General features: G+C 43.4%; 1 protein-coding gene across 1 annotated transcript in view; it reads right to left on the bottom strand.

Moving 5' to 3' along the window:
- The window catches only part of CRHR2 (corticotropin releasing hormone receptor 2), a 253,077-nt gene extending 229,562 nt beyond the window's left edge, over window positions 1-23,515 (bottom strand). The window contains exon 1 of the mRNA XM_038390646.2: window positions 23,392-23,515. Coding sequence (XP_038246574.1) covers window positions 23,392-23,496 — 105 coding nt within the window. The 5' untranslated portion in view covers window positions 23,497-23,515. The remainder of the gene's footprint in view (window positions 1-23,391) is intronic.
- Between the last annotated feature and the right edge of the window lie 3,556 nt (window positions 23,516-27,071).

The raw sequence follows: 27,071 nt of genomic DNA on the forward strand, positions 1-27,071 counted from the left end.
TAAGTATGGTCTGACTCTGACACCACTAAATAACAAAAGTTATTCAGCATCAACAACAATAATAAATACTTTATCCAGCGCTTTCCACCAGTAGATCTCAAAGTGCTTTACAAAAGAGGCCAGTATCATTATTAGGGCCCTACCAAATTCACAGTCCATTTTGGTCAATTTCATGATCATAGGATTTTAAAAATGGTAAACTTCATGATTTCAGCTATTTCAATCTGAAATTTCACAGTGTTGTAATTGTAGGGGTTCTGACCCAAAAAGGAGGTGTGTGTGTGTGTGTGTGTGTGTGTAGGGGGGGTGCAAGGTTATTATGGGGGGTTGTGGTACTGCTACCCTTACTTCTGCACTGCTGCCGGCAGTGGTGCTGCCTTCAGAGCTGGAGAGCAGTGGCTGGGAGTCCAGCTCTGAAGGCAGAGGCACCGCCAGCATCAGCGCAGATGTAAAGATGGTGCAGAAGTAAGGATGGCATGGTCTGGCATTGCCACCCTTCTGGCTGCTGCCTGCAGAGCAGGGCCATCAGTCAGCAGCTGCCACTCTCTGGATGCCCAGCTCTGAAGGCAGCAGCACAGAAGGGTGACATGGTCTGGTATTGCCACCCTTACTTCTGCGCTGCTGCTGGCAGGGCGCTGCCTTCAGAGCTGGGCACCCAGCCAACAGCTGCTGCTATCCGGCTGCCCAGCTCGGAAAGCAATGCAGAAGTAAGGGTGGCAATATTGCAACCCCCCTAAAATAACCTTGTGACCCCCCCTTCTAATCCCTTTTGGGTCAGGACCCCCAATTTAAGAAATACTGCTCTCCCCAATGAAATCTGTATAGGGTAAAAGCACGCAAAAGACCAGATTTCACGGGGGGAGACCAGATTTCATGGTCCATGATGCCTTAATCATTATCTCCATTTTACAGATGGGGATAGTGAGGCACAGACCAGTGAAGTGACTTACCTAATATCATCAGGAGGGCAGTGAAGGAGCCAGGAATAGAACACAGGTCTCCTGAGACCCCATCAAATAGGCCACACTGCCTCCCTGTAGTGGTACTGGAATAACTGAAGCCACACAGGAAAGCTGGGTTTTACTTCAAGGGCTTGGTTTAGATAGTATCAGAAGGGTAGCCGTGTTAGTCTGTAGCCACAAAAATAATGAGGAGTCTGATGGCACCTTAAAGACTAACAGATTTATTTGGGCATAAGCTTTTGTTGGTAAAAAACCACCTCTTCAGATGCATGGAGTGAAAATTATAGCTGCAGGCATAAATATATAGGCATATAAAGAGAGGGGAGTTGCTTTACAAGTGGAGAACCAGTGGTGACAAGGCCAATTCAGTCAGGGTGGATGTGGTCCACTCCCAATAATTGAGGAGGAGGTGTCAATACCAAGAGAAGGAAAGTTGCTTTTGTAGTAAACCAGCCACTCCCAATCCCTATTCAAGCCCAAATTAATGGTGTTAAGATTGCAAATGAATTGTAGCTCTGCAGTTTCTCTTTGAAGTGTGTTTTTGATGGTTTTTGGTTGCAGGATGGCTACTTTTAAATCTGTTATAGAATGTCCAGGGAGATTGAAGTGTTCTCCTACTGGCGTTTGAATGTTACCATTCCTGCTGTCTGATTTGTTTCCATTTATTCTTTTATGTAGAGACTGGCCAATGTACATGGCAGGGGGCATTGCTGGCACATGATGGCATATATCACATTAGTAGATGTGCAGGTGAATGAGCCCCTGATGGTGTGGCTGATGTGGTGGGATCCTATGATGGTGTCACTAGAGTAGACATGGGGACAGAGTAGGCAATGGGATTTATTACAGGAATTGGTTCCTGGTTTAGTGTTTCTGTGGTGTGGTGTGTAGTTGCTGATGAGGATTTGCCTCAGGTTGGCTTTTCAGGTTGAAAAGCAATTTTCCCTCTCTTGGTATTGACACCTCCTCACCAATTATTGGGAGTGGACCACATCCACCCTGACTGAATTGGCCTTGTCATCACTGGTTTTCCACTTGTAAGGTAACTCCCTTCTCTTCATGTGCCAGTATATATTATGTTTGTGTCTGTAATTTTCACTCCATGCATCTGAAGAAGTGGTTTTTTACTCATTAAAGCTTATGCACAAATAAATCTGTTAATCTTTAAGGTGCCACCGGACTCCTCGTTGTTTTTTTGGTTTAGATAATGTACTATAAATACACTGTATGTGCAGCTGTCCAATTTTTGTGAGACAATGCGATAGTCCAGACAGCATTAAGGATTTCACAATATGTGTAGGAACAAAAAGGTTGAATGTCAAGTTTGTTTTAGGATCAACTTTTGGTTCACTTGGGCTAGTGGGGAAAAAATTCTTGCACAGATGTTATATTACTGTTGCTTTCATTTCTAGGCCACTTATCCTAATAAATGGGCTTCTTGTGTGTGACTTTGATTTAGCAATAAATAAATTAAAAAATAATTAAAAGAAAAGTATAAAGTTTGCAAAGGAACACAGAAAAGTACAGATGGGAAAACTGGTAAAATAACTCATAACTTCATGGGAAAAAAGTCTTCATCTGAGTAGTATTTTAAAGATACAGAGGGGTGGGAATGATTGTATGAACAGCCAAATATTAAATGTTTTCAATGATTAAAATATTAATCTGTTCAAGCCCCATTTTAAGAGAGGAAGCAAATATTGAAATTCATTTCTCCACAAAAACATTGCTGAAGACTCTTGCCTATCTTCTTCGCAATCCACTCCAAAGATAATTGGAAATTCCTGTCTTAACGATTCTCATAGTCACAATGGACACTTGTGAGGAAATCTATGCTTGACAAGAAGTCCAGTATTTTCTGACCCATGCTGTTCATTACTAAATAAAATCTATTTCCTATGAATCTGTAAAACAGGGTTTTAAAGTTTTAGGTCCTGACCCTGCCACCAGATCTGTATGGATGGAATCTTGTTCCCACACAGTCACTGGGGCTCCCCACAGGCACAAAGGCTTGACATGTGCCTGGCATCTCTAGACGTGCGCCCTGAGTAATATATTGGACTCCCTTACCTATCCTGCACTGTTGGTCTATAAATGGTGATGTAGCTCCTACAGCCCTCAAATTCACCATCCCAATCCCTGCATTGCCATATCTCTAGCTATTACTACTAGTCTGTGAATCCACAAAAAGCCTTGTTTCCATTCAGATTATGTGCCACTCACTGACATCTTTACTGAAACTAGCAGCCAGATCACAATCAGACACGACTGGTGGTGGTGAGGACTACTCTAGGACGAAGTGACATGTTTTGTGAAGTTAAAAGGCACTTGTCGAGGCAAATCCTGCTGCTCTGACAATGCACACTAAGGCCCCAATCCTGCAAAGACTCATCCTGCTTTGTACTTAAAAATTAGATCAAGGTAGCTAAGTAGGTCAGAGGTATGAAAAATCCTCACTCCTTATGAACATAGCAGTGCCGACATAACCCCAAGCCTAGACACCACTAAGTTGAGATGGAGTTTCTACAGCGATGGAAAAATCCCTTCCGTCAACGTAGGCTGCGTCCACACGAAGGTGTTGTGGTAGCACAACTGTAGCACAGAAACTCTGCAAGCATAGTTCCCATAGCATAGACAGACCCTTATTCATGCATGACCTTCACTTTACTCACATGATTATTCCTATTGACTTGAAAGAGTCACTTTAAGGATGTGCATAAGCTTACAGGTTCAAGGCCATACTCAACCTAATTCTGCAATGAAATCTGCTAGAGCTCTGTACCCATGCAAGTGTCCAATCCGGCATGGTGCTGCGTGCCCTCAACCGCAGCGCTTCTCAGGGCTAGCTTATCTGTGCAGATCAGAGATGACATGTAACTCTTAAAACTGATTTAGACACAGCTTAGGCTGCTGATCTGAAAGCATATCTTGACATTCTGGATAGCACCACTGGGGGAAAAAAACCCTGTTATCTGGAAAAGTTTCTCTTCTTTTTTATTAAAACCCATCTGTCACAGGCTCATGCTGAGCCAGGTGTCCATGGAGCAGACTCATCTTTATTTTACAGAAAGTGAATTAACACTTTAAATGGCCACCTGGGTATTAAAGATGATAACAGTCCTCCACTGAGCCAGAGAAATACTGTCAGAATGAAGCCCTGATTAGGTTAATTTCTTAGGTTTGAGACAGGGAGATCCTTCCTTCCTTGTCACAGCCTCTCCCAGAACTTTGCCTCTGAAAAAGCAGCAGCCAGCCCTTTTCTATCTGGCCTGCTGGGTCCTGACTGGTCTCCGCTTTCTCCCAGCCCCTCTAGCTGTTGGAGGACCAAATCTTGCTGGTTCCACCAGCAACTGATCCTGGAAAGCCTCTTTAGGTAACCCTTGGAGGTCTGAACTCACTGCTCTTCTCTTCCAAAAGGACAACTTCATGGGGCATGTGCGCCACAGCAGCAGAGCCACTGGGTTAGGGGCAGCAAATACCTGGTACAGTCTGTCACACCACTCCAATTCTCAGCAGAACAAACCTACTCTCCATTCACCTTCTTCTCCCAGCACCTGGCACCTGCATTTACCTTTTAGTAGCTTACACCTAATGTAAGAAGCTCATCTGAATAATTACAACTAAGTTCACTGCTGTATATCTGGAATGGCAGAATGTTGCCAATGATGAGTCCCTATGGAGTAGGTGAGGGAGACAGGGGAGTAGAGAGAACATGCATCTTCATTCACAATCCCATTTGTTTATGACTATCAGTGTATTACATTCCTCACCCAAATTTTAGATGCTCCTGAGTTTTCAGAAACAGGCCCCTCCTTCACCAAGAGTTAAATATGACAAAATGAACAAAAAATCCACACACTGAAAGGCTCTTAGACTCAGACCCATTTTCTTTGTATTTTGAAAAACTACCCTTCCCTGGGTGCTTGGGCAGATACAGTATTTTCTATCCTACAAGACAGAACATTTATGCAGCAAGTCCAAGAAGAGTGTTAGTTTCCAGTGTTCAGACTCTTCCTGGGAGTATAGATTGAGTTCAGTTATTTTTGAAAGAGTGGAACTTGAATTGGCTTGGTCCTACAGCTTTTATTGCTCCACAGAGAATATTTGAATGCTATAGATATTGACTGGAAGGTCTAGTTTAATAGGCTGTAGGGGAAGATTTTGACAGCCCAGCAAAAAGCCTCAGCCATTGCCAGTAACTGGAATATCGACTGTTACGCTTATTGCCAAAAGCAGCTATGCTATAAGGCCTTTGCAGCAACCTTAGCATAACTAGGCAGGCCAGGAGGAGATGGGGGTGACCATAAGGTTGACTTGTGCCATCCTGTCTTGCTTCTTTTAAACTACTGAAGTATGCAGCTTTGAGAAACAGGAAGTCTGTTTATATTTGACTTCTGGTCTGTGATTGTCAGGGCCCACGAGACTGCGGACTTTGCAAAAACATATCTGTTCAACTAACGGCTGGAAACTTCCTGTTTAACTCTTGCTTAAGATTTTTTGGGGGGAGGGGAGTTGGGGTTCTTTTTTTGGATTGACAACTATGTCACACTAACCTGCATAAAAGTGTGGGAAAGTCTGAGTTAGATAGACTTCATGGACACATTTTAAGATCGCCAGCAGCAGATGGAAGGCTGGCTACCAGAAGCCTGTTGCTGAACCACTCAAACACCACTCAAGACTTTGGGGTAAATCTAGGTTTGGGATGCTTTACTAGCCTGTTGCAGATGCGTGTATGTGCTTGAGATTAAATAAAGTAAAAGCTTTAAGTGAAAACACTCTCATTTGCACTGTTTATACCAACCACTTATCAGATGGACATGCTGTGTCCCCATTGATTTATTTCCTGACACTGCCTCGCAGAGAGTAAAATTATCAAGAGCTTTGGGTTCAGAAAAGCCCCAGGTAACAAAGCCAAATTCATGTTTGATGCACTGCCACCGAATTTGACTGCTTATGTTTCAAGATACATGGCTGTGCAGCCTCAGTGGGAGGCCCCATGGGGCTAGATCCAGCCCAGTGAGATCCTCAGTGTTGCCCACCTTTACATTTTGAATATTTTTAGCCTATTGAAATTCCGCTCTCTGAAGACAAAGACAATTCTGAATTCCTCCCTCTTTGTACTGCCATAGGAATATCTGAGTGCCTCCCTCGCTCTGGGACCAACAAGGGCTCCCCTTAAGCTTCAGATATTAGCGTATAAGATTAGGTAGCAATCCTGATGCTGGATCTATGCAGGCAGACCTCTGGGACCATGTGGAGTTTCACTGGAGGCAAAGGAGCTGTGCGCAGATCCCAGTGCAAGACTGGAGCCTTCAATGATCAAAGCGCCAACTGGCAGTACCCTTCCATTTGTTACAAATAAGATATTTATACTGTACTATATGCAAAAAATATAGATCATGATTAGAATTGGGCAAATAACTGATTTTTTGGATCAGCCTGAATAAAAAAAAATCAATTTTTTCACCAACTGTAAAAAAAAAAATCAATTTAAGGTTGAACAAACATAAAAATGGCACTAGTGGTCAGACCAATGGTCCATCTAGGCCAGTAGCCTGTCTCTGACACTGGCCAGTACCAGAGCTTCACTGGGAGTGTACAGAACAGGTTAGTTTAAGAGAGTCACCCTGTCTTCCCCTTCCAGCTTTTGGCAGTCAGAGGTTTAGGGTCGCCCCAAGCATGGGGTTGCATCCCTGACCACCTTGGCTAATTTTCATTGATGGACCTATCCTCCATGAACTTATCTAGTTCATTTTTGAATCCAGTTATACTTTGGCTCTCCCAGCATCCTCTGGCAATGAGCTCTACAGGTTGACTGTTCATTGTATGAGGAGGTACTTCCTTTTGTTTGTTTTAAACCTACTGCATGTTAATTTCATTAGCTGGTTTTTGTATTGTGGGAAAGGGTAAATAACATGTCTCTATTTATTTTTCCCACACCATTCTTGATTTTATAGAATTCTATGATATTCCCCCTTAGTCGTATCTTTTCTAAGATGAAGAACCCTAATCTCTTAATCTCTTCTCATATGGAAGCTGTTCCATAGCCTTGATCAATTCTGTTACCCTTTTCTGAATCTTCCTAGTTCCACTATATCATTTTTTTGAGATGGGGCAACTAGAACAGTACACAGTATCCAAGCTGTGGGCACGCCACAGATTTATATAGTGTCATTATGATATTTTCTATCCTATTTTCTATCCCTTTCCCAGTAGTTCCTAACTTACTGTACTCCTGAGGGAATTCTGCAACAAAATATTAAAAATTCTACACCAAAAAATAAAAATTCAGCAAATTTTGTCAATAAATAAATGTGGAGGCTCCAGCATGGCAGTGGGGAGCAGATTGCCCTGCGGCCCTCTCCCCCTGGGATATGGAGTCTGCAGTAAGATTGCACCTGACCCTGACAAGCGCAAGGGCCAGTCCTGCCCCAGAAACACCAGGGGCCCTGCCCCTTCACACCAGGTGCACCAAGATAGTAAGCGAGAGGGACAGAGTCTCACATGACTGCCCAACCCAGGCTGCCCATCTAACGGTGGAACAAGTAGGCTCAGCCTGGCAGGATCCAAGTGTGGAGGGGCTTAGTGTGGAGGGGATCCAGCTGTGGGTTGAGAGGGTTCTGTGTGAGGCAATCTGGGGGCGGACGGTTCGGGGGAGGGGTCTGGGTGTGGGGGGAATCTGGATGCACAGGGGCTTGTTGAGGAGTTCCGGGTGCATGGGAAATGGGACTCTGTGGAGTGTCCAGGTGAAGGTGGTTGGGGCTCCTTGGGGGGGGGGGCGGGTCCTGAGTGTGGGGGCATTGGGCTTGGCAGGGGGGTCTGGGTGCAGGGGACTCAGTGCGGGGATCCGGGTCTGGGGCAAGTGGGGTTTGGTGGAGTGGAGGTCTGGGTGCAGCTGGTTGGGGCTCAGTGGGGTGGGAGTTGGAGTGCAGGAGGCTCAGCAGGGGGTGGTCTGGGTGAAGGGGGGCTCTTGATGCATGGGGGTTGGGCAGATGGGGGAGCAGCTCCTCATACAGAGATCTGTCCCCCCACGGCTGAGGAGCAACGTGTGCAGGAAGCTGGGGGGCAGAGCTTCCTGCAGCTGGGGAAGGTTTCTGGGGTAGATCTTACCCGGCCTTGGCCCCGCCCCTGGACACTCCTTGCAGGGGAAGAGGAAGTCCCATCTTCCCCCTCCCCCAGCCCAGCCAGGACTAGCAGCTGATCCCAGCGTAGGAGCCACCTGATAATGTGTCCTCAGCCCTGCCCTCTCCCTCCCTCCCTCCCACAGTGATTTACCCCTTTGCTGGCTGCTCTAGGTGCCCAAAATGACACGCCCGCACTGCTGGGGAGGGGCACATGACTGCTCTTGCGGCTTTCCTTTGCTTCTCCTTCATTTTCTGCTGGAAAGCAAAGAAATCTGAGGGGGGCATGACTGCTACATGCACACAGTGGTGCAGAATTCTCCCCGGAGGAATACTGTTAGCCTTTTGGACTTCTGCTGTGCATTAAGCTGAAATTTTCAGAGAACTATCCACTAACAAAACATTTTGTTTGACCCAAAATGAAACATTTCATTTTGTTTGGGCCTTTTTATTACCTTTAAAAAAATGAAATGGAAGTAAAGTTCTAAACAAAAAGACATAGTAAAAGTTGAAAGATTTTGTTTCAAAAATGTCAACACAAAACATTCAAACTTTTTCAGAATGTTGTTTGGTTTCAACCGAAACAATTTGATGAATTCAACATGAAATTGAAAAATGTTTCAGCGTTTTACACCAAATCTGCATTTTGCAGTGAAAAATGTTTTGTCCACATTTTTTTTTGCCCATCTCTAATCATAACAGTTCTTTGGGACCTCTGCAGTTTATTATTTTGGCAAAACAAGATCAATTAATCCTCTGTCCAAAGCAATATTTTTGGATGGTTTTAGGTCACAAAACATGCAATAATCATAGTCTCTGTGGGTCTACTTTCCAGAAGGTCCTTCACTCTCAGAAAGTGAAAAGAGGTTTTGTTACAATCGCTTTACCAGGTCTATAGATTGAAAGTTGTTTATCAAGCTCTCGTTCAGCTTTTCAAATCCACTTACTTCCTGACAGCAACACTTTGGTGTTATAATTCAGAGAGGACCCCCTCAGAGAGAATGGGATTGGAGATGCTTCCGTTCAGAAATCTTATCAAAGGGGTGAGCTCTGTGCATCTGTAATGGATTGTGAAAAGGCTCGTTTCTTATCTTTCACAAACTGAAGATTCCTCTTCCCCTTTCCAGTTGCTACATTTGGATTCCCTGCTTCCCATTGGAACAGGCCACTGGACAGGCTCTGAAACGCTGCAGATGCCAAAGCCCTGTCTCCAGACAAAAGCCCTGTACTTCTACACCAGCCATGTGTCCCTGCTGACTCTCCTCCCCCAACTCCCATGCAGTCGTGCTACATTATCATGGGGTTCGCCAGCCAATGGCTACCTCTAGGATCCACCCATAGGATCGTATTCATAGCACGTAATTTAACATAGCATCTGGCTGTCTTACCTGTTAAAGAAAATCTCCCCTGAGTGTGTGTGTGCATATGAGGGAGAATGATGTGAAATTCCCCTCATCCTGGCTATCCACTCCTGCAGCCCACCCACGACCTGCCCTTCTCTGTTCTCTCATTGTAGAGTCCCTAACCATCTTCCCCGAGACTCTGAAAAACAGGTGGAAGAGCTCCTTTCAGCATCGGCGGTAAAGAGCAATGCATGGAGCAACACCCTTTGTGGTGGAAAGACCTCAATGATGATGCAAAAATGATATTAATAAAATCATTATAATTAATTTTTTTAATATTAGGTTGTTACAAATTTGTTTGCACCTTTACTGAATATTAAGATATAACTACAAGTATGTTAAAGGTAGGATACTTGGAAATATGCCAATACCTGTGTATGTTTTAGTTAGTTATGTTATAAAATGTTCAGGCTGATTAAAGATATTGCAGGAAGTTTCTGTTTTCTGTCACCCCAAAACAATCCAAATATCAGGGCGATCACCCTTCTTTGCCATAAACCCATGTTTATATCTGCAAAGAGTTTCTTATCTAGAACAGGACAGCTAACTCTTGTATAAAATACCGGTTTGGTACAGCTGGTACCAAGAAAACAAACCATGAAAAACATGAATGTTTTAGGAAAGGATGTGATTGTGAAAAGAAATGTAGGGTTGTGTTGTCAGAACAATAAATTTAGGTGTGAAGTGGGCTTTTTCATCCTCCCAAGAAAAACAAAGTAAACCCACACAAAGAATTGCAGAAATATATTTGTTGAAATGAATTTTATAATTACTGTAAAATTTTCATTCAGAATAGCTTCTAGGAAAACATGTGTCATTGGAAGTGTTTTACACCTTTGTTCATTTCTTCAATGGTGAATCATTTTGAATGGCATATTTGCAAGTATTTTAACTAAACACAAAGCATTTAATGTAATTTCCTAACATCATTGTTAAATAAATGGTAAAATGCTTTCTAATGATTTTTCTAAATTAATTACTCATGTAAGAAGCCATCTAAGTATATTTGTATTAATTAAGACTTAATTAATTACTGGCCGTGCTCAAGCCACCCCCTCACCCAACTCAGGATGACAAAAAGAATCATCTTTCCAAAAATTGTCATATAGACTCAACAACTTCTTTAATAACTATTTAAGCTAAAGTCTTTCTTTAAGAATTATTTAATTTTAAAGGATTGTTTTGAGAATTGTTAAACTCTAATAAAACGGAAGGAATATCAGAGAAAATAGACTGAATACAAAGAAAGTTAAATTCTAAATTTAAGGGTCTTCTGTGAATCTCCTTCCTCAAAGACATAGGAAATAGAACTGGAAAGAAAGAATTACAACCCTAATGAATATATGCATTAACAAACTACATATTCATAGGATGAAGAAGCTCCTAAGGACAACCCACGAAGGTACTTAAGCAAAAAAAGAATGTCAGCAACCAGCTTTGAATCTAAACAAGCCTGAAAGAGATGTGTTTTCCTATAGTTTCATCAAAATAGGAAGAAGGGTATAAAAGCTCTGAAGAGGGCACCCATCTCACATGCTCCTGCTACCATGCTCAAACATACACATTGCTCATCAACTTATCCTGTCCATCTCTACAAGCACGCTACAGCAGACAGCTCAGAAAAAAAGACTCAAGAAGAAACCAATCCAAGGAAAACTTTGACAGGACTTCAACATGGATTGGTGAGAAGTTAGTTAACTAAGACACTGCCAAGGGACTAGATTTAAAACTCTTATAAAGATTTTAGTAGGATATGCAAATACTATTGTAACTGAAGACACTAACAGTTCTGCCTATTAATTAACAAATGGTTAGATCAAATATCTTGGAGAGGATACAGGAGTTAAACAATGGTAAAGAGAGAAACAGTGGCATTTAATTAAAGATTCTTAATATTTGTAATTGGCCTGTCTCAAGAGAGCTCTTTAAATAGCATCTTCTAAATAATTGATTGAAATATTTCCTTCAGTTTCATAGGATCTAGTTAAGATAGCTTACTTTGCCCAAGTATAAACTGTTTACATTATCAATGAAATGCCAAACAAGACCCACCTGCCCTTTAACAAATTATTTTACCCCCTTATAAACAGTTTACGTATCAATGAGATACGAAGCTGGGCTCACAGTAAATGTAGGAAATAATATACTTTGGTCTTAACTTCCCAAACAAAGAACACCCCAAGAAGCAGTTCATTCTCAAAGGTGTAATGTCTCTTAAAACTCTCTGGAGAGACACACAGACAAGACTGTAATGGGAGTAACTAGTTTATCACTTGTGTTCGGTCATTTGTATTGGTTTAATGCTTCCCCCCCCCCTCGACCTTTAATAATAAAATAGCCATGGTTAAAAATTGTGATCATTTTGCTTTGTTTTAATTGTGGTGTCCCCTAGGTATGTGAAATACTGGCAGTCACATCCCTGAACTGGCAATAAGAGAAACAGTTACTAATAAGCGTCTACCCATTTCTTGTTTCTCTAAACTAAACATAGTTGGTAATCTTTAAAATAAAATTACTTGGCATCCAACAATTTAAAATTACCCCTTTCTATTCCACACTTTGGTCAGATCAAGAGGCAACAACTGGAATAACTTTAAGTTGACAGAACAAGGAGTAATGGTCTCAAGTTGCAGTGTGGGAGGTTTAAGTTATTATGGTTTAGGATATTAGGAAAAACTTTTTCACTCGGAGGGTGGTGAAGCACCGGAATGGGTTACCTATGGAGGTGATGGAATCTCCATCCTTACAGGTTTTTAAGGCCTGGCTTGACAAAGCCCTGGCTGGGATGATTTAGTTGAGGTTGGTCCTGCTTTTGAGCAGGGGTTGGACTAGATGACCTCCTGAGATCCCTTCCGACCCTGATATTCTATGATTCTATGAAGTGCATGCAACCTATGTTTTAATCAGTCAGCTGATGCTTTTCATTTTCAAGGCCGCCAGCTGCAGCTATTCCATATGCAGAAATTCCATTGGCTGTAGTAATATTTCCAGAGGTGGCGGGGCTTCTAACTTGAGCCCTTTATTTATATTTAAGCTCCACTGAAATCTCGCTTTAGTACAGAGCAATGTGTTATCTTGTAGGTTTGATCTATAGGACTCAAATCAGGAAGGACTTTCTTTCTCTCTTTTTTTTTAATAAACCAAGTAATAAGAAATTAATTCAAGAAAGTCCCTTAAATCAAAGACAGCTTTTAACCTCATTAATGCTAAGCTCTCCAGTCACAAGGAGATCAAGTGTTCACTTGAAGAAAAGTACCTGTTTTCTGAAACACATAGAGGCCAACAAAATCCTAAAGGAGCCACTCAGAGCAACTGCCCAATTAAATATAAAAATGACTAGTTTATGTCCAGAGAAGAACAGGTTAGTGGAGCACTGTCTTCCTTCCCTCTGAAAACACAATTAGTTAAAGAGTGCAGTGCGACAAAAGCAAAGCCAAGCCCGCAGATTGAGCAGTTACTCTTCCCCCCATGAGAGCAGAGCTGCAGTGGTCCATCTGCCTTTTTGCAAAAGTCTAATGAGGTTTATACCACCCCTATTTCCGTTAGGCACTTATGTTTTCTTTTACTGAACACCTGTGTGGGAATGAGTGACTTGTTAAAGTGCAGGCCATACACCAGTAGCCCAGCATAGGAAGTCTTCCTCACATGGCCATGTTGATGTACCTCAGCCCTGGTTCCAAGAATCCCTGATCCTTCTGAACCTACTAACCCAAGTTTGCTAATATAGCCGCATTTTGCAGTACGTAGTCGTTTGTTTCTGTAAACCAATGGCCTGCTCAACCTCACAACTCATTTTGATTTGTGGCCTAAGACTCAAACTCAGCTTCTCAGAGAGGAAAAGCTAGTGAATTAGCTCCCTGTGCCACTCAACCTTCAAAAGATACTCCAAAAAAAAAAAAGGAAGAAGAAATGCCAGTATAGTTCTCTTAAGAAAAAAAAATCCATCATCTCTTATCTAAATTCCATCAACTCATGCAACTTCTTAGGAAGGGAAGGATAGTCCAGTGGTTATGGCACTGCCTTAGAACACAGGAGAACCTGATTCAATTCCTGCTCTGCCATGGACTTCCTGTGTGACCTTGGACAAGTCACTTAGCCTTTCTGTGCCTCAGTTCCCCATGTTTAGAGTAGAGACAATAATGCTTCACAACGGCTTTGAGATCTGCTGATGAAAAGCCCTCTATAAGAAATAGGCATTATCATTTTCAGTTGTGCCTCTTCTTCTCATTTACATTCAACTAGGCAAACTACTGGCTAATGGGTGTGTTACGTTCTTACAGTCAAGCCAGTGTTCTTCAGTTCTCACACAGGATCGCCACTGTGCAGCCAGGCAACACAGAACAGAGACTATAAACCTGCCTGGAATGGGAAGATCTTATGTAAGGTCACCATACAGCAAAGCAAGTAAGCACATGCTGAATTATAAGCACATTCTTTAGATCCCATTAAAAGCTGTGGGACTTACCACCACGGGCTTACATTAAGCATCTGCTTAAATATTTCCCTGAAGAGGCATGGAATACCTAACATGCTTAAAATTAAGCATGTGCTTAAGTGCTTTCCTGAATTAGAGCCTCTAAAGTGGAACTGTTCTGACTGATCCCTATATTGGACTCATCCAATCAAGTTTCCCCCACCCCCAAAAGTTTCATCATACTCTGCCTGCTGGGGGTATAGGAGCTATGCTCTTTTCCTGCCAACACTCTAGTGGAAACATGGTGTGCTGTTGTAACCCACACACCTCCTGGGTGTGGTGTTGTGTCCCATCTAATGGCACCGTGACCACTTAGAGAGAGAGAGAGAGTTAAATGAGTCTGCTCTACAGCCTTAGCTAACAGCCAGTTGGCTTTTAGCTCATGTGGTAGAGGCTCCTGCACTAAGCTCCAGAGGTCCCATATTTGATCCCGCCCACTGACCTGGGTCTGTCAGCGTTACACTGGCACGTCCTTCAGGAGCCTCGTCCTTCACTCCATGGGCTGGTGGGGTCACGTTCAGCACCTGGAAGGGTTGCGGGTCCTTCACAACTTCCCTGAGCAATTTCCACTACTTTGAGTTATGTTCAGGGGTTAAAGAGCAGACCCTGAACAATAACTAGCAACGCTCGCTTCTTTAATTCTTCATAATAATACTCTGTGCTTTATTCAAACAAGGCAGAGACTGTAACTTGGTGCTAATGTGGAAAGCAAATACCATGTTCCCATGCGTTAAAGATATTGGCCCTGACCCTGTCCCCAGCTACAGTGTAAAGAGGCCATAGGAAGGTCAGCACAGCCCCCTTGGGACTGCACTCGGTGGCATAGGGGCAGCACGGGTGGCCCTGCGTCACCCTCATTCACAGCTCTAGCAGAGGGACGTGGTGAAGGCCTGGGGCTGCTTTAAGTTGCTCTAGGGACTGAAATTCAGAAAAGCTGCACCCATGCTGTCCATTCTGCAAAGCACAGCACTGGATCTGGGCCAGCAGGTATAACTGTTTATTTGATTGCGTAGCCCACATTAAACCAGCGTGGGTCTTTGCTCCTCTGTAGTGGCCAGACCATAGAAAAGCTTTTTAAGTCTGCCACTGCCGCTAGGTTGATGAACCTGATGCGTTAATTCAAGCAGCAAGCCTCATGCTTCTAGATCCTGGGATCAATCCCCACAGCCTGTCCAGGGTGTCGTAATTGGTGTCCACGTGCATTTTAGCACTGATTAGGAAAGCAGGTTGCTCTGCAAAAATCACTGTTATCAATTCAACTATTCTTCAGCCACTCCACTTGCCTTTCCATCTGAAAAGACAATCCAGCAGGAGGCAGCCTCCACACAACACAATGCAGAACTACACAACACAATGCAGAACTATACTACTCAGAACACCTCCACCATCCCAAGCACTCATGTAATAGTAAGAGAAATTACAACACAGCCCCTGGGGGAAGATGGCTGCATTCCAGCCCCGGCATATTAAACTAGCAGTAGCAGGGCAAGAGTTTAATATTGCAGTGGGAGAACAAATGTCTTTTAAACTCCATTTACATTGGTCACTATTTATTTTCCTTGCAAACTCAACCAAGAGAGCTGTTACTAATTCAGTCAGGATTACTCTGAACTTTACAGAGTTTTAATTAGTTTTGTTTTCTTACACCATTTAAATAGTGCTGTCAAAGGAGTACATTTAAGCACCCAAAAATGCCAAAAGCATTTTCTTTTTGTTGGGGGCAAACACACAGAATTGTATCCCAAACATTGGTTTTAATTAGATCATTCCAAAATGATGACAGATGCCAAGCGTTTTGTTCTATAATGGGGCTGCCAGCCTCAAGAATGCGACTTGTGTGAGCAGTTCAACAACTGACTCTCAAATCTGGAACTCACTCCCAGATCCGGACAATCACGAGTCTCAGCCCTTCAGGACAAAATGGAAAACCCACTAGCATCCCCAAATCACACATGTCTAAAGTAACATGAATTCTGTCCATGCACACAGAGCAGACAGGACCTCTGTTTGTAAGGTCTGATCCAAATTCCCCCAGACTCAGAATGCTACTGAATTTACCCAGCTAGGAAGCATGATGTGCTAAGACACCCCTTTTTAATCAACAGAAAGAACACTGCAAGAAATGTCTATCAACCCCTCCCTGCTTCAGAAACTGAAAATATAATCTGCATAAATGTAGACACCATCTGATGACATTAACCTGCAATTTTTGCCACCAATGACAGGAAAGAGAAACTCTTTTATTCCATGGTAGTCACACTGTTAACTGACCAGCTTCTGTTTATTCACCTATACATAAATAGCTTCTCCTTAGTAACAACGGCTAAGGCTAAGTTTATGAAACTTTTCTGGAAAATCTGTTTATCCAAATCTAGTCTGATTCTAAATAATACAGATATTTTCAACTCTACCAAGACACAAAGGACTTATCAGTAAATACATGAATTATATTTTATTGGGGGGTTGATCAGGATATCTAGATGAAAATGCATAACTTCCAAGGCTAGATTTGCGGCACTTATAAAAAGGCAAAAACGTGATGTTAATGTTTATGCAGTGCTTTGAAGATATAAAACCAGGAAGTGCTAGGGATTTTTGTGTTTTGTTGGACAGCTCCAACTCCTTAGATACAGGAATCGAGTTAGCCTTTAAAGGGCAATCTGCAGAATACAAGTATGCTCAAACTGGTGTAGGTTATTAGAAAAAGAGGGTAGAAAAAGATGTGTGTAACAGGGGAAGGTCCACTTAATTCAGTGTATAGGTACTGAGAGGAAGAAGAAGCTTTTGCAAAAATACTTAACCCAATGGAAAAGCTGTCTTTTTTTTTTATTCCAAAGGAGACAGTTTATTTTCCCAGACAAAAATTCCCTGCTGTGTTTGCAATCCAAACATGGCAGCAACATGACAGCTGAAAGGGTAAGTCTACATTGCACCTGAGAGTGAGCCTCCCAGCCCAGGTAGACAGATGCTTGAGCTAACATGCTAAAAGCACCAGTGGGGAGGGAGCTTGGTCTCTCATGCCACTTGAGAGACCACGTGAAGCCTGACCACAGTGTCCAAACTGCTATTTTGAGTGTACTAACTTGAGCCCTGCTAGTGCAAGTCCATTTACCCAGGTTGGCAGTCTCACTCCCGGCTGCAGTATAGATGGACCCAAAGTGACATTAATTAGAAACTGACCAGATTCCAAAGTGAAGCTAACTACTCTATTTATACCATCGGAGCTCAGAACAAAAATCAGAAAGTGAACAATTTACCGACAGAGGGAAAAGGTCATATCCATTATGATATTTCTAAAATTCTTTCAGGTTTCATAAACTAGGGGGCAAACGTGACTTTTTTAAAGTTGACAGTATCCCATTAACTTATCATTTTTATTGTGAATCATTTTCAGAAATCTAAAATAATCAGATTCATAGCAGACTTCTGTACTAATCATTAACACATGAAAGGATGATGATTAAGTTTAGAAATGCCTTAGAATAATGCAGAATTCACCTTTGGGGCAAAATTCTTCCCTCAGATACACATGCACAATGACTCTCTGATACCAGTAGGGGCTGTAAGTATGGGGGGTGTGGGGGTGAGGACAAATCTGTCTCTAGAGGCTTTGACCCCACAATGAGATCTAGACAGAATCCTGCTCCTGAACAGAGCTCCATTGATATCTGTGGGGTCCCCTATGGGTATAAAGATTCACACATGGGAATCAGTTTGCAGGACTGAAGCCTAAGAATTTAGAGGGTTTACCAATTATTTTTTCTCTCCAAGTGGTTGTAAATTTTTGGCAGATGCCTCACAAGGACAAAGGCTAAAGGTTATTTCCCCCCTGGCTAAGTGTACCCATGGATTTCATTCATGCACTGAAACATTTCAAAGCAAAACTACTGATTGATTTTTGCAAACAATTGCCCCCCACTTAAAACTGTTTTCTGTGAATGCACTGTAATTGCTATGCTATGGCTACAAAGGAAAACCCTGCCAAAATATTGTAGCAATGCTGGTTAAGTAGTTGCCAATGTTCTTATTATAAAACACTTATTTTACATTAATTCAAACCTAGACTGAAATTTGGAACTCAGTCTCAGAATGGTTGTAAACCACCATCACTTACCAGATATTGTTCAAATTGCTATGGCTGTTTTTCAGTTACAGGAGGGCATTTAAATTTTAAGTTTAACAGACCATCATGTTTTCTCTTCTGATTAAAAATTGCTTTGTTGGGTTGTTTTAAAATGAAAACTCTCCCGAAAACCATGTGTGCTCTGCAAAGGCTTTATATCAGAAAGGTCACAAGGACTTAGTCACCATTTTTTATTCTTCTTTTCATTGCCTTTATGTATATAAAATTTCTAGTATATCATATATAAGAGTTTCTTAGAAAACATAAGTATAGAGTTGCATTCCCAGCTCCACCACTGACTTGCTATGTGACCTTGAATAAATCATTTAAACCATCCTTTTTAAGTTGTGTGCCCAAATCTATATCAAAAGTGGCCTCATTTTAGAAATGCTAAGAACACACAACTCTTGTGCAAATCTGATTGCTCCATCCTCTCTGTAAATCGCACTTTTATTTAGGAGTGTAAGGTCCAGATCTTGCAAACAATTATACATGTACTTAATTCCCCAAATGCAATAGTCCTCTAACTTCAGTAGGACAACTTAAGTATTTAAAGTTAAGTATATGCTTAAGGGCTTTGCTGGATTGGAGTCAAAATTTGAAATGGATGGTCATAATCTCTCTATGCTACAGTTTCTCCATCTGTAAAACAGGGATATCCAGTCACACTTTTGTGAAATACTTTGAGATCCAGAGATTAAAAAAATTAAAACACCTGTAAGTGCCATGTATTAATTATTATTTTGGGACAGCAGCAGCCATTCCATAGTTAAGGTTGAATTTAGCTCTCCATTATAAACCCAGTTTTCTACAGATCCGAACCTCTGCTTCCCCCACAAGAAACACAAACACACACACACACACATACACGCACGCACTCAACTTCCCCACCAAAGAAACTAATCTTCCAGAAATTTTGCATTCTCCTCCTCAACCTAAGTTACATTTTAATATTATTTACTTACATACTTATGGGAAGTTTGGCAAAAGAAAATAAATCCAAAGATAGGGTGTTCTAAAAATTTGGCTATCAATTACTTTGGGGAACAAACAAATACTTTTTTTTTTTGTGGCTTATCATATCTCTAAAATGGCTTAGTCTAGAAACTTCAGATTTGTTGTGTTCTGTTAGCCTTGCTGAAAAGAAGTGCCTTTGAGAGTTTTCGGGGTGGATTGGTGGGACCATTAAAAAAAGAAACAGTGATTAAATGTATAAAAAGCAACATTTACAATATAAACATGTATAACTGTAAACTGACCTCACTGCAGCTAGTTGGCTGGGCTAGAGTTTGGGAGGTGGGAGATGAGAGGCAAATGTAGCACAGAAGTCTGGGAAGGGGTATGGAATGGAAGGCAAAGGTCAGGAGAGATTAATAGATTCATAGATATTAAGGTCAGAAGGAACCATTATGATCATCTAGTCTGACCTCCTGCACAATGCAGGCCACAGAATCTCACCCACCCACTCCTGCAATAAACCTCTCACCTATGTCTGAGCTATTGAAGTCCTCAAATCGTGGTTTAAAGACTTCAAGGAGCAGAGAATCCTCCAGCAAGGACCCATGCCCCATGCTACAGGGGAAGGCAAAAAACCCTCAGGGCCTCTTCCAATCTGCCCTGGAGGAAAATGCCTTCCCGACCCCAAATATGGTAATCCGCTGAACCCTGAGCATGTGGGCAAGATTCACCAGCCAGATGCCCAGGAAAGAATTCTCTGTAGTAACTCAGATCCCATCCCACCCCATCTAACATCCCATCACAGGCCATTGGGCCTATTTACCATGAATAGTTAAAGATCAATTAATTGCCAAAATCCCGTTATCCCATCAAACCATCCATAAACTTATCGAGTTTAATCTTGAAGCCAGATAGGTCTTTTGCCCCCACTGCTTCCCTTGGAAGGCTATTCCAGAACTTCACTCCTCTGATGGTTATAAACCTTCATCTAATTTCAAGTCTAAACTTCCTGGTGGCCAGTTTATATCCATTTGTTCTTGTGTCCATATTGGTACTGAGTTTAAATAATTCCTCTCCCTCTCCGGTATTTATCCCTCTGATATATTTATAGAGAGCAATCATATCTCCCCTCAACCTTCTTTTGGTTAGGCTAAACAAGCCAAGCTCCTTGAGTCTCCTTTCATAAGACAGGTTTTCCATTCCTCGGATTATCCTAGTAGCCCTTCTCTGTACCTGTTCCAGTTTGCATTCATTCTTCTTAAACATGGGAGACCAGAACTGCACATGGTATTCCAGATGAGGTCTCACCAATGCCTTGTATAACGGTACTAACACCTCCTTATCTCTACTGGAAATACCTCGCCTGATGGCAGGCGGTCTATAGCACACCCCAAGCACTATCACAGGGGAGGATCTAGTAGTTTTCTTCCCCAATGTGATTTTTGACCAGACGGACTCTATCTTATCCATTCCATCACTTCTTATTTCTTTACATTCTACCTCATCATTGATATACAATGCTACTCCACCATCTTTACTTTTATTTCTGTCTTTCCTAAACAGCACATACCCTTCAATACCTGTAGATCAGTCATGACTACTATTCCACCATGTTTCTGTTATCCCTATAATATCTGGTTTCACTTCCTGCACCAGTAGCTCTAGTTCCTCCATTTTGTTACCTAGGCTCCTTGCATTGGTGTACAAACATCTTAATTTTTGCTGTTTGGCCTCACTCACATTCTTTTCCCAAATAGGCACGGACATTCTACAGCCAGTATGACCTATTAGACTGGTATCTACACTGCCCTTCCTCCTTATGTCCATTCTCCTACCCACGGCTGTATCCTTTCTTACTTTGTTTTCTTCCCTCTCAATGCTAAAATCCGGTGTGGAGATTACCTGGACATATCCCAACCATCTCCCCCAAATTCCTAGTTTAAAGCTCTCTTAATCAGTTGTGCCAGCCTCCATCCTAGAAGTCTATTTCCTTCCCTGCTCAGATGAAGTCCATCCTGAGAGAACTGTCCTCTGTTCATGAATGCCTTCCAGTGGCCATACATCCCAAAGCCCTCCTTATAGCACCACTGCCTGAGCCATCTGTTAATAGTCATAATCTTGTCACACCTTTGTTGCCCTTCTCTAGGAACAGGCAGAATCCCATTGAAGATCACCTGAGCCTTGATTTCCTTAAGTGTCTTCCCCAGCCTAGCATAGTCTCCCTTGAAACGTTCAAGAGAGAATCTACCGGTATCATTTGTTCCCACATGAAGGACAATCAGTGGATTCTTTCCCGCTCCCTTTAGGATCCTTTTCAACCTCAGGTCCACATCCCATATCTTAGCACCTGGATACAGCACACCCTTCTATCTCTGGATCAGCTCTGGTTACAGTCCTGTCTATTCTTCTCAGTAAGGAGTCCCCGATCACGTAGACCTGCCTTTTCCTGCCGATGGTGCGATTCTCCAGTCTATCTCCTGTTCCCTCTGGCTGCAAGTTCTTTTCCATTTCTATTCTCCTTTGTAATCCTCTTCAACCAATCCTGTATCCTTTTGGGGCTCATATTTGGTGTATTCTCCATTGACTCTTCCCCTTTTCCTATAGGACTAGCCGCTCTTCTCTTCTTCCTTGCCCTTCTACCTTCAGTGACCACCTGCTGAGCCCCTTCTTCATTTTCCAACTCTACAAACCTGTTCTTGAGCTCTATTTCTCCTTCTCTAGCCTGTCTTTTCCTCTGCCTGGCATGAAGCCGTGCTTCCTGGACTCAGAAAGGAGAGCATGGAGGCAGAAACTTAGATAATATGCTTGTACCTTCCCCTATTTGTATTCCAATATCAATAAATGCTTTTCAGTGCACTTTACAAACATCAACCATATGATTCCATTGTATAATTTTCTTCAAATATACATAGTGTTTTTTTCCTGGGAGAGGCTGAATATTAAAATAAAAATAGAAGACAAAGCAAGAGGCAACAAACCTATCTTAAAGGAATGTTAAAGATGAACTTAGAGAGGTAGGAGATAGAGTGATCATTTGTTTTTTTTCTCACCATGGGGACTGCAATGCAGAATCATTGAGGGGTTTAATCTTTAAAAATTGCTCTGCGGGTTATAGGTCACAGTTTAATGCACTTTGCGGGTGGAAAAGGAAGCTGGCTGGCAAAGTTTAAATCCAGGATGAGCTAGTTCCCTCATCCGTCCAGCAAAGCATTTGCAGTATGGGATGCTTATTATTAAGGGAGGAAAAAATCCGTGTAAATATTGCCCAGGGGAAAACTCTGAGCAAACATTTAGAAGGATTTACTGAATTAGCCCAAATGCTATTTCTGATTCCTACTGTGAGAAAGTGACCTGGCACTCCACAACCAGGAATTAGGGAAGCAGAGACTGAATTTCAGTTATCTGGACCAGCTATCACTGTGTTAGCCTATTAAAGATACTGCAGTGAAATAAGCTTGGTAGGGCACTGTGACTATACCGAAAAATGATGGCAGGATTATTTGAGGAGGGAGCTTTTCTGATCACTTATTTCAAGATGGTTACTAGAGAAAGTTACTACAGGACTGTCTACATCCTGGAGGAGGATTGAGGGCCAAATCCTGGGCTCCTTGGTCAGTGGGGGGAATTGAGGGGAAAGTGGCTGAGACAAAATTGTGGCTCTGGGGAGGTGTTTGGGGGCTGAGCTGCAATGGGGGGGGGGGGGTGTCTGATCACTTAGTGTTCAGGGTTTGTGGGGTGATCTGTGGGTGATTTTCCTGGAGGGAGGATTAATTGAGGCAGAGAAGGGTCTACTTGGGAGACAGCAGGTGAATTGTGAAGCCAGCGGGTCCTGCTGGCTTAGTGCCAGGGCTTTGCTGGATGATCGGAGGGCGGCTTTGCACGGGGAAATTGTGTGTGGTACAGATGGGCTATTTAGACCTGGAAGGGGGTAAACTGCAGTGCCAGTGGGTCCTGCTCATGCAGTGCCATGGCTCTGGGGATGGTCGGGCGCAGGGGGGGCTGTGCCCGGGGGAGGGGGCATTTGGGGTATGGAGGCTCTGTATGGGACTTGGCGGTCCCGGTGGGTTCTGTGCCATGGATCAGAGGTTTCAGCGTCGCAGCCGCCTTAGTCTGTATTTGCAAAAAGAAGAGGAGGACTTGTGGCACCTTAGAGACTAACAAATTTATTAGAGCATAAGCTTTCGTGGGAGCTAGAAGGGGGCGAATCGCACCCCCAGGGGCTCCGCTTTGCCCGGCCTGGATGACTCAGGGGCTGCGATCCCAGCCCCACGCGTGGCGGCTCCGGAGCGGGGCCAGGGTCTGTCCCCCCCCCCCCACCGGACTCCCCGGCCCGGCCCGGCCGGACACTTACCGGGAGGAGCAGGAGCGCGGTGGCCGCGGCGGCCGGGACGCTGGGCTGCGGCGCCGGGCCCCGCACGGGGCTGCGGGTCCCGGGGCGCTCCCAGGGCAGGCGCATCTCCCCGGAGCCAGCCCGAGAGCCCTGCTGCTGCCCCGGCCGGGAGCTAGCGGCGGCTGCCAGCGGGGGGGGGGGGGGGGCACCAACTCCCCGCCTCCTGCCGCCGCGCCGGGGCCGGGACAGCCCCTCCCCGCGGGGCCGCCGGGGGGCACCCTCGGCCCCGGGCGATCCCCCCGCGGGGAGGGGTGATTCCGGGACCTGGCCTCCGAGCCAGCGCAGCGCCCCCTCCCTGCCCGGGGCAACCGGCGCTCCCGGGAGCCAGCCCTGTCCAAGGGCAGCCAGGGGGCCGCTGGGGGGGTCTTGGGACACCTGGGGCAGGAGACAGGAGCTGCAGGGCACGGTGGGAGGGCTGGCACCCCAGGGCCCGCGGGGTGGGTCCTTTAGCCCTGTGCACAATGGGTGCCATGAAGCGGGCTCCCGGGAGCCACGGGCAGACAGAGAAATGTAGCCAGGTTCCCTGTCTGATAGTCCTTGCTTTAGGAACAGGCGTACTTGGGTTAGAGACTAACACATTTATTAGCCCATGAGCTTTCTCGAGCTGCCGCTCACTTCATGGGATGCATAGAATGGAACATATAGTAAGAAGATATAGATATACACATACAGAGAAGGTGGAAGTTGCCATACCAACTGTAATTAATTAAGATGAGCTATTATCAGCAGGAGAAGAAAACTTTCCTAGTGATGATCAAGATGGCCCATTTAGACAGCTGACAAGACGGTGTGAGGATACTTAATGTAGGGAAATAGATTCAATATGTGTAATGACCCAGCCACTCCCAGTCTTTGTTCAAACCCAAGTTAATGGTATGGAGTTTGCATATTAATTCAAGCACAGCAGTTTCTCCTTGGAGTCTTTTTTTTTTTTTTTTTGGAGCTTTTCTGTTGCAAAATTGCCACCTTTAAGTCTGTTACTGAGTGGCCAGAGAGGTTGAAGTGTTCTCCTACCAGTTTTTGAATGTTATGATTCCTGATGTCAGATTTGTGTCCATTTATTTTTTTGCGTAGAGACTGTCCAGTTTGGCCAATGTACATGGTAGAGGGGCATTGCTGGCACATGATGGCATATATCACATTGGTAGATGTGCAGGTGAACGAGCCCCTGATGGTGTGGCTAATGTGATTAAGTCCTATGATGGTGTCACTTGAATATATATGTGGACAGAGTTGGCATCAGGCTTTGTTGCAAGGATAGGTTCCTGGGTTAGTATTTTTGTTGCCTGGTGTGAGGTTGCTGGAAAGTATTTGCTTCAGTTTGGGGGGCTGTCTGTAAGTGAGGACTGGTCTGTCTTCCAAGATCTGTGACAGTGAGGGGTTGTTTTTCAGGATAGATTGTAGATCTTTGATGGTGCACTGGAGAGATTTTAGTTGGGGGCTGTAGGTGACGGCTAGTGGCGTTCTGTTATTTTCTTTGTTGGGCTTGTCCTGTAGTAGGTGGCTTCTGAGTACTCTTTTGGCTCTGTCAATCTGTTTTTTTTTTCATTTCAGCAGGTGGATATTGTAATTATAAGAATACTTGATTGAGATCCTGTAGGTGTTTGTCTCTGTCTGAGGGATTGGAGCAAATGCGGTTTTGTCTTAGAGCTTGGCTGTAGACAATGGATCGTGTGGTGTGTCCTAGATGGAAGCTGGAGGCATGTAGGTAAGTATAACGGTTAGTAGGTTTCCAGTATAGGGTGGTGTTTATGTGACCATCGCTTATTAGCACAGTAGTGTCCAGGAAATGGACCGCTTGTGTGGACTGGTCTAGGCAGAGGTTGATGTTGGGATGGAAATTGTTGAAATCATGGTGGAATTCCTCAAGGGCTTCTTTTCCATGGGTCCAGATAATGAAGATGTTATCAGTGTGGCGCAAGTAGAGTAGGAGCATTAGGGGACGAGAGCTAAGGAAGCTGTTATAAGGAAGTTGTTATAAGTCAGCCATAAAAATGTGGGCATACTGTGGGGCCATATGGGTACCCACAGCAGTGCCGCTGATTTAAAGGTATATATTGCTTTGTTATTCTGCTTTATTATATTTAGTAGTAATGCAAGGAACCTCCAGGCTTTTATCCTGTAAGATTTGGCTTTAGCAGCTGGCGTGAGGCTTGAGACCTGTAACCTTTAGCAGAGATAAACTTAAGTAACTCCTAAGTTATAGGGAACTGAAAGTAGCATGCCAAAGGGGGAATTTTATCCAGCATACCGACATCAGTCACCTACAAAACATAGCTGACACTAGCATCTGTAAGGTTCTGGATAGAATGTTGGACCGCAAAGGCACCAGGGCACAAAATTGACATGTATGCTAATAGGGTAACATCATACATATACTAACCTATAGAAAATGGATGATGATGAGAAAGATAATGGTTAACATTCTAGGGTGTAAGTCTAACCGTCCAAATGGACTTTCTGTATTATCTCTATCTGCCTAGTTGAGTTTAAGTGTGTGTATAACATTACTAAATTATGAATAAATCATTTATTTGTGTGTATATATATATATATAAAGACTTCCTATAGTGTGAGTGTTGCACCTGTGCACATCGGGATTCCGAAATTATATGATAATTTTACAATAATCTAACTGCGTTTGATCTTGGGACAAGAACCTGTTAATCCTCAAGTTACAATTGTATATACTCAACTTTGGGTCAGGCTACAAAATACATACATGAGAGTAACAATCCCCCTCAGCTGGCACCCCCCCCATGTGCCCACACAGCTGGTGTCCCCCTTCCACTGGTGGAAGAAGTGGTTGCCATCAGAAATCAAGGCTCACCCCAGGGAGGCAGTAGCGGCATTTCCATTGGAGTGAAGGAATCCCACCAGATTCAAATTGCCCGGAGTAAATAATTTGAGTGTGTGCCCCTCCCTTTGGGTCTTGGGTAAAGGCCACACCTCATCTTTTGCCAATGGGGAGGTATTCTACACTCCGGACAGAGCAGTGCAGTAGTGAACCAGGTCGTGTAGCCAGCTTAGATAACCCAGTGAAGCTCTTTCAAACTCCAGCTTCTTCCTAATGCCCTTTAGAACTTTAGTGGGAAACATTTTCACAAGGCAATTCTGCTTCCTCACTCTGCTCTCCCTTTATTTATTCAGCTGTTATTTCTATTTCTATTTGCTTGCTTGGCCCCAGAGGAGAAGTCTGTGTTCAAGGAGCCCTGTTGGGTTAAACTCAATGTTTGTTTGGTTAAAATAAAATTGTGCACTGACTATTAATAGAAAAGTTTTCTTAAAAATGGAAAGAAATCAATTCATAAATGAAGGGGAACCAAATGTTTTATTGGGATGTAAAGATTCCCTGACCGGGCGGGAGACACAAACACAGCAGGATTTGCACTAGTGGATGAGAACTTAAAGGTGTACCTGACTGTAGCCTGGAGCTTTCAATTGGATTTTGATCTGGGTCCCTTCTCAGACTGTGCTCATGGCTGGAATATCAAAAAGGAAGTTGATACATTGGAGAGGCTCCAGAGAAGAGGCATAAGAATGATTAAAGGATTAGAAAACATGCATTATAGTGATTGACTAGAGGACCTCAATCTAGTTAGTTTAACAAAGAGAAAGTTAGGGCTTGTTTACTCTGGCAC

The sequence above is a fragment of the Dermochelys coriacea genome, chromosome 2 (genome assembly GCF_009764565.3).
Source record: "Dermochelys coriacea isolate rDerCor1 chromosome 2, rDerCor1.pri.v4, whole genome shotgun sequence".
NCBI classification, from domain to species: Eukaryota; Metazoa; Chordata; order Testudines; family Dermochelyidae; genus Dermochelys; species Dermochelys coriacea.